The sequence below is a fragment of the Chenopodium quinoa genome, unplaced genomic scaffold (assembly GCF_001683475.1).
Source record: "Chenopodium quinoa cultivar QQ74 unplaced genomic scaffold, ASM168347v1, whole genome shotgun sequence".
Taxonomy (NCBI): domain Eukaryota; kingdom Viridiplantae; phylum Streptophyta; class Magnoliopsida; order Caryophyllales; family Amaranthaceae; genus Chenopodium; species Chenopodium quinoa.
Window position 1 is genome coordinate 2,739,587 of NW_018745533.1, and position 8,918 is coordinate 2,748,504.

The following is an 8,918-nucleotide window of genomic DNA, read 5'->3' on the forward strand; positions in this document are numbered from 1 at the left end:
CCGAAAATCCGAATTTCAAAATTTTTGAGTCCAAATAAAAAAAAGTTTAATTCGAATAGCTTATTTGGACTGGATTGAATTGGATTTCGGACTAGAGTCCGAATAATGGACACCCCTACTTGTACTGAGTCATTTGTTGGCATATCTTCCATAATAAAAGTAGTTAAGATTCTCTCTCTCTCTCTTTTTTTTTTCCTTCTTTGTTCTAATAGTTTAATTAAGATTATGTAGATCAAATCATAATTGATTAGTGAAAAGTCAATGGTTTTATTCTAAAAATTTGGACAAAAATATATGGTAAGAGAGAATAATACAGTTAACATCTTTATTTATTTGTTTTTTTTTTATGCAAACCGTTAACATCTTTTGTGGTCAAGTAAAAAATTGTATATAAAAATATTTATTGGTGAATTTGTTGCACTAAAGGGCACACATTAGAAAAACCGTTAAACAAATAGTTAAAAGGTCATAGTTGTACTCCGTATTATTTTTGACAAATTTTCTTATACGAATTGTCGAATTGTATAGTAGAATCTTCTAGTATAAAAACTTTAAAGCAATGTTATAGCAATTTTTTTTGGGAAAAAATCAACTACTATAAAAAAAATATAACTTGTGGATAATTTGATTTAAATTATGGAAAGATTTATTAGATTTTTTTTTTGAAAGATAAGATTTTATTACTTTTTTTTTTTAAGCAAGATAAGATTTTATTATATTTGATTTAATTATGGTAATTTGATATTTTACAGGATTAGAAAAGTTTTACTTAGAGGTTTTAGTTTGTGTGAGTTATTATATTAATTAAAATATTGGCACCTTAAACATTTATCTCATAAAAGACTCGTGAAAAAAAATTAATAAAAAAAAATCGGGTTTTAAGTTCTCCGTTGAGGCGCACTCAACGTTCTCCATTGAGGCACTCATCGAAGCAGCTTCTGTGTTCTGAGGTTAGTTGTTGTTTCCTTTTCTCATCCTAATTTCAACTCACAATTTAGGGTTTATTCTTCGTCTCATTTTATTATTTGTTAGTTTAGGGTTTAAAAATCTTAACTTTTGGTTTAATTTACTTAAATTATGAGTTTATTTTTATAATTGAATCGTATATCCCTAAAATTATTTGATTTTTCGAGCTTTATATCACGAGTTAATCAAATATCCTTAATTGAATCGTATGTGATAATTCAATCACATAATTTCGAGCATAATTTGATAATTGAATCAATGAGCCTAATTTGATGATTGAGTCGTCTACCCCTAATATTTATGTGATTTTTCGATCCTTAATTGATCATTGAATCAAATAACCAAATAATATACGATTTTTCGAGCTATAATTGATAATTGAATGAAGCATCCCTAAATACATGTGATTTTTCGAGCCTTGGCTGATAATTGCATCAAATTTCCCAAAAAATTTGTGATATTTTAAGCCTTGATTGATAATTGAACGTTGCTAATGTATCGCAGAACCCTTTAATTGTTTCTCTATAGTTTTATACTTGTATACTACTACCTCCGTTAGAGGTTGCAGTACACATTTTTCCTCTCTACTTTATGTCAAATCGTTGCACATAATCTGTAACGGAGGTAGTATATATCACGATTATGGTATGATCTGAATGAGAAGAAAGTGAGAGTTGTAGAAATCATTTTTAAATTAGAGAGTAATTTCAGACTTTGTTGGTGCAGAATTTGATATAATGGATTATCCTCGTTTAAGTTCAGCAATGGAACCAGGCATCAAAGTTAAATCGTGGGCATTCAATGAAGATCCTGGTGATAGCCAGAGGCCAGTCGATGATTTCTTCACCATCTACTTAAATTATTATGGGAGCACGAGCACTACTGGGACATTAAAGTTGAAGAGAGAAAGTAGTGATTGGCATTTTGATATCATGAATTGGTTTGCTGAGCTTGATGTTGATATGGATGCTTGGGATTGTACCATGAATGTTGTGGTGAAAAGTTGTGAGATTTTGCTCAGGCTTGTTGCTCAATCTGCCCGCAAGTCTCTGGAATTCAAAGTTGAGGTTTTCCTAAAAGATGAGGATCATGATCACCAAGAGGAAGTGGATTACCTGCTCATGTATTCTGATGGCATTCGTACCAGCTCTCGTGACATAAAATCTATTCTCCAGGATAGTGGAGTCAGGTTTGATAACGGCCATTCAAGAACTATGAATAATTGTTCGATATGTTTAGAGAAGTTTGGGATGTCAAACAATGTGGCGACACTTCCTTGCTTTCATATGTATCACGAAAAATGCATGATTCGTTGGGCTTTCCAAGGAAAACGAACATGTCCATTATGTAGATTGAAGATAAAAGGGTAGTGTTGACTTATACAGGGAAACTTTCATTGGGAAGACTTTGTGATTTGATTATAAAGAAATATGCACATTAGACACTGTCTACCCGAGAAGGCTCTTCAAATTGTTAGTCTTGTGTGCTCTCTTAAGTTAGGATATTTAAGAGCTCTAATTTTTAGTGCTACCAATTGTGTAATTTTTAGTATAAGAATTTTCAACTTTGTGAAACTATCAGGATTATCAAATTCAATGTACTATTTGCATCTGTCAATGTTAAAGATTATTCCTGTTTTTTACTTCCTCAGTTGCTTCTTATTTATTTATGACAATGTTAAAGCTTCCTAATTATTATCTGGTGTAAGGTATTTATGCTACAATGGCAGTTTGGTTGTTTATAAATCTTGTTAATTTTCACATCTTTGACACCTTCTGTTTAGCTCTCCTGTATTTCTTCTGCATCTTCCTGTTTTAGCAGTGCCCTTACTTGCCCTTCGTTATCACTCACAATCCATGCGCGCATTAACGATTCACAGCTACCATATAAGTCTTCATGCTTATCTCCAATGACCTTCTAATCTAACAATGCCTACCCCAACAGTTTACATAACCTCGTTCAAAGTTTCCTCTACTTGACATGCTGGTTTAATTTTTTGATCAATTATGTGGCTTAAAACAAAATCACCAGGAATTTGGCAGGATAGAAATCCACCCCAAAATTATAACAAGTTAGGATTATTATACATAAATCGCTGAAATTAGGATTATTAAAGTGTATACTTCCTCCGTTCTTTTTTACTTGATCCGCTTTGACTTTTACACTATTCACCACCCCTCCTTTGACCTTATTTTGTGAATAATATGTAAAGAAAAACATATTTATGTTGAATCATTTTGAATTCGTCTCAATAAGTACTATCATAATATATAACTTTTATATTTTTTAACCATGGAGAATTAAAGTTATTGATCATTAAAGTTTTGCATTGGCAAACTTGATAAAAGAAACAGATCAAGTAAATAAAAACAGAGGAAGTATTTCCTAAGTATTGATAGGGAACCAAGCAAAACCCAATATTAATTTCATCGGCACATTTGTACACTATAGGATTCGGATACCATCACCAAGATTGTGATTCATGAACACATTTAGACTATATATTTAATTAGCCAAAATTACCATGGTTAGTAATACAGAGTCTTGTGCAACTAAAAAAGAAAGATTTAAGATACTCTTGGCAGTCAACTAATTTTGGCTGAAAGTTATTCCAAATCTAATCCCAAATGTAAATATCGGGTAAGCCTACAATAGTGAATTAAGAGTTTAGTGATTAACCCAAAATACTTTGATGCTAATAAATCCTAATCAAAATCATATTCTTCTTCATAAAATCTACATGATAGAGAACATTAATCTTGAGTTAGATATTTAGACAAAACTGTAAAATGAAAAAGAGGACAGTACTAAGTAACAAGTAATATTTTGTTATTGTTTGTTTACTACCAATTTGATTCTGAAGTGAAATTTCAAGAAATGGGTTAGATGAAAATAGGAGTATAAGCAATAATCAAGCCAATCTATACTTGTTAAACTACTTCAAAAGTGAACTATTTCTATTTGTATTGAACTGAATCCAATTTACATATGTGAGGTAATCTTGCATCCAATTTACAAACTCTAGCCTTAGCGGATTAACCTCAAACAATAGTCAGCTAATTGTCCACACAATTCTTTTCTCAGCCTACTACAAACATTTTCTACTCAGCTAAACAAACAAACTGATGTTTTGATTATATACACCCATTGACAATCATCAATCATGTTAGATGTGGCCCAAAATTTCATATGGACCAAGTTTTGAAGAAGCCTAATACAAATTTTCTTGCTTCTAGAGTATGTCAAATATTCTACAATTATGTTGATTATTCTAGAAAATGGTCAACTTTCTAGAAGCAATATTATCATGCAAGCAAATCTAGAGAATTTTTCATACATCTTGGGGCATCCATTTTCACCGACCTAACCAACTATAAATAGTTGGAGTTTGGCTCATATTGAGGCATTCAACCAATATACATTCAACCTCCATACAAATTTACCCACTCAAAAAATTACTCCTCCATTTACACTAATCTCCCTATTTAATCTCCTCCTTGTAATTTATTCCACTATTTTCTTTTCTTTTATTTTGAGAGTTTAATTGTAAGAGTTGTATCTCAATACCCTATTATTAGGATAACTTTGTACTCTCATTTTATTATAGTGGAATTTTTGGTGCTCGTCGTCGTGGGTTTTTTACCTCTATTTAGAGGGTTTTTCCCACGTTAAATATCGTGTCTCCTTTTATTGCTTATCTAATATTTTACCTTTAATTTCTCGTTCTATTTTACATTGCTCATACCCTAACAAATTGAGAACCCAAAGTTGCTTTTTATTGAGAAACTGCACTAGATCTTTCAATGAAGACTGAAGAGGACCTGCAAACAAAGATTATATTCATTATAACATGCAATTAAGTAATCAGTATTTTACATTATAGCAAAAAGTTGGTTGTCTAGCTTTAATTTTGTATAAAAACAATAGGCTCGCATAAAAATCATGATATGCAACTAACATTTTAAAAAAAAAAATAATAAGGATGAGATGCACACATTATAAAGGTTGGTAAATCTAACCCAACCTCCACCTCTCTGTTTACTGTTTGTTTCTATTTCTCCAACACAACCTGCCATGAAAAAATAGTCAAATGAAAAAATTTATTGATGAGCTTTTAATATACACAAATCACAAATTGCAAATATATGATGCAACTCAGAATATCTTGCAAATAAAAAGGTTGGTAATTGACATTATTTATTTCAGTAATGGTTTACAATATTGTGTTTTTGATAGCAAGTTTGCTTCAAACAAAATAACAAAACAGAGGGATAAGGATAGAACCAAGCATAAAACCAAAAATTTTGCACTCATGAAAAAACTCTCATCAACATAAAATTAGTGACAAAACTTGCTCTTCAAACCTCCTAGATACAGGTTGTTTCGAATCCTCTTTGTTCTCTGAAGATTTTTGACTTCTGGAGGAGGCAAATTTTGCACTCTCTGAAGCTGTTGTACAATAACTATGAATAATTGATATGTTTAGAGGAGTTTGGTGTAATCCCCGTATTTTTAAATATGTTATAAATGAAATTTAATTTTATTTATAATATTGTTTTGTATTTTTCCGTAATTTAATTTTAAAATATTCAAATTATTAATTAGGGTCAAAAATTATTTTGGTACAAATCATTTTATAAACCTGCATTCTATAATTTATTTCAATACAACTAAAGCTTAGTCAATTCAATCATTTGGCCCATTAATTTTATGAGGCCCAATCTTTCTATTTACCCTACAACATTCTCCCTTATAATACCCTATTAATCCCCAAAATTTTCCCACACAAAAAAGTTAGTCTTATTTTCTCCTTTGTTTTATAAATTTGTATAATTATAATTATTGATTTATGGGTTTTGATTTTATTGTTTGAAATTAATTTAATAAGTATCAAATTGTATTTTGATGATTAAATTTGATAATTTCAGATTTTATAAATTTCATAATTTTTAGATTTTGTAAATTTTATAACCTAGGGTTTTTAATTATTGAAAATCATGATTTTAGGATTTTTATGAGCAATTGATTTAGGGCTTTTATAGTAATGATGTTTTGAAATTTTGGTGATTATAACTACTGATTATTTTAACTTAATTCCAGATTATTTTGAACATGTAAATTCGTGTTTTAATTTTTAGATTTTCGTTTGTTAATATTAATCCCGTTTTAATCCCGGTCAGGTTCTGAACTCATCCGATTTTGATAAAAAAAAAGTACAGTTTTCCATGTAGAAACAACATTTTAAGAAAGATTCACTACTCTTGGTAGTGAGCACCACCCTCTCGTGGCCAAATTCAGCCTCTAAATATGATTTTCGGGCAGTTTTTGATTTTAACGAAGTTTTTTTATATGTAAAATATTATCCTTGAGTTTGATTAATTAAATTAATTATGTTTAAAGTTAATTAAGCATAAATATATGTTTTTTTTATTGAAGTTTTAAGTGCTGAAAATAGTTTCTAAGTACTACTTTTGATGTTTTATAAAGAGGGTTTAATCACCCATTAAAAGGGAGATTATTAGGGGTTTTTAAATATTTTTAAGATTTTTATTAAACTTTAAACTTGTTGTAATTTAATGTATAAGAGTGTATTTTAAGGTTTTTATGAAGAAAATTTAAAGAACTATATATAAACCTTTAATTTTAACTAAAGGGAAGGTTTTAAAGTGTTATTTGATTTGGATTTTGAAGGTTTTAAAAGTAAGTTAGTATTGCTGTAAATTTGATTGATTGGGTATTGATTGAGATGTTATTGTTTGGTTTAAAAGAGGAGTTCATTGAAGGTGATTTCTAGATAGTTAAGTGGCATACCAATTCGTTTATTCAAGGTACATACGAGTTACGAAACCTTACTTTTAGGTGCATGTTTAAGGACGGATCGAGAACTTAGTATCATGTATAGGGATGACTGGGTTAAATTGTTTGGTTATACATTGTGAATTTTCGTATGACGTGCACTATTCTATATTGCAAGTATTGTTTATGCTCTAATTATGCAAGGTGCGCTTAGAGGCAAAGGTATGTGATTGGTGTAATGATTAATTTATTACTCATTCATGATTATGCAAACAGGATAAGTAAGAATTTAAGTCTTATATGACGAGGTTAAGTTTATGGGGTGTCTTATGCACTCAAGGTGTTTATACATCGAGGTAGTTAAAAGATTAAATAATAAATGTTGTTTGTCACTAATAAATCAAGAATTTAAATTGGAAATTTGCCTTGTTTGATTGAATTGTGTTTAGAATGTTTGTATTGTTATGCATATGAGTCATCACCAAGTCTAAACCTGTAAATCACGTAAAGTGCAAGATGGATGAGCAATAAAACTATGGATTGGTGCACATCTGGAGTAATGACAATCAGGGGTTGGGGTACACAAGATATTAGCCGTGCACTTTTCTCGAGGCCGTCTGATCTACGAGTCTCCTATTTCAAATATTTTTTTAAAAAACTAGGAGTTAGATGAGATCTCATACTAACTACGGTCACGGAGTCGCGCCTGTGGTCGTTGGATGTTTATTGATGTTTCCGAAAGGAGGCATGGAGTTTTTCTTTTATTGATGTTCCAAATAGAGCATGGGTTGGACAACCTTGTCTATTACGTAATCCAATGAATAAAAATAATGATTTACCTATTATTAATTAATGGAGTCTTAGTAATATAAATAGTTGAGTCATGTGTCGAGTCTATAAACTAATGATGCGTGATGATTGACTATTAGTAGCATGTCAGGGATTTCTTTTATTGCAGCTTGATGTACTCAACTTTTCTGATTGCGTGCTTTATGTGTCTCGTCTTTTTTTGGTCATGGCCTTCGCCTTTCAATGACGTTGTAACGATCCAATCTTTACGCTTGTAATATTGGGGAGCAGATTAACCACAGGTTCTTACACATGCAGCATTTGCATCAGGGTTATGGGATTTTGAGTGGAGAATTGATTATTGTTCGCAGTTTATTTCTTTTCATAAGTTTGAATTTATTTAAACTCTGATTTTATTTATTTACTAATTTTGTTGGGTTTTGAATAAGGGTCTTAATGATTTCCAAGTTGTATGATTTAATTAGGTTTTGGTTATTGGTTTTGAAACTTATTTATAACTGAGTTAGTTTTTCCGCAGCTATTTTCTGATAAAGCCTTAACGTTTGAACACGTGGCGGTAGCACGTTAGTAATTCTCTTGAATATTGTTCAGGGTCCTCACAGGTTTAAAGAGAGAATTATTGGGGTGTTACATTTGGGATGTCATAAACACAAACACACATCAAACCAGAATATTACAAGGCCTATAACACAAGTGTTATGGTCATCATCCATACATCACAACACCTCCAAGTTGCATGATTATAGACTCAAATCAACAAGCAGCCAACACACATCCAAGTGATCCAACCCATCAACAACAATTCATAACAACCAGCAAAAGGGACTCAGAACAACCATAATTAAGTAAAAACATAGAACAACCATAATCAGAACAACCAACAGCAACAACTTTAGCCAACATAATCATACTCATTAATAGAAACACAAGCATAACTCATTAAAGGGGACTCAAATCTAAGCAATAATCATGCAAATTGGGTTTAGTAATAGTTACACTGCAAGATTAGAGATCTAGGGGGAAGTTATGAGGGTATTTGTCCCTTAGATAGGCCAAGTAGCAAGGATCTCAATCGCTGTAGTCCTCCTTCCAGACAGATCTAGCCCACTTCTTTCCCCGAGAAGACCCACCACTGCCTAAACCCTTCACAGGCATCTCCTTCTGTAGACACCCATTAGTGTCTCCCCAAAACCAAACCCAATGATGAGTACCTTTCGCGTCAAATCATAATCGAATGAAGTGAAAGTGTGGAAAGTCTGGTGTTGCGGATAGTTTTAATTTCTTTTCTTCTCTCTGTTTTTGAAAACTTATTTTAAGAAAACAGCCCATTCAGTTTGGTTGGTCCA

At 31.2% G+C, this 8,918-nt stretch overlaps 1 protein-coding gene across 1 annotated transcript; it reads left to right on the plus strand.

The window, feature by feature from the left end:
• The first annotated feature begins 807 nt into the window (after positions 1-807).
• Positions 808-2,616, plus strand: LOC110715920 (E3 ubiquitin ligase BIG BROTHER-related-like). Its single transcript, XM_021894539.1, has 2 exons — positions 808-950; positions 1,693-2,616. The coding sequence occupies exon 2, from the start codon at positions 1,704-1,706 to the stop codon at positions 2,334-2,336; it is 633 nt and encodes a 210-aa protein (XP_021750231.1). The 5' UTR covers positions 808-950; positions 1,693-1,703; the 3' UTR covers positions 2,337-2,616.
• The last annotated feature ends 6,302 nt before the right edge of the window (positions 2,617-8,918 follow it).

Coding starts and splice junctions, on each gene's coding strand:
- LOC110715920 (XM_021894539.1), top strand. CDS start 1,704: ATGGATTATCCTCGTTTAAGTTCAGCAATGGAACCAGGCATCAAAGTT.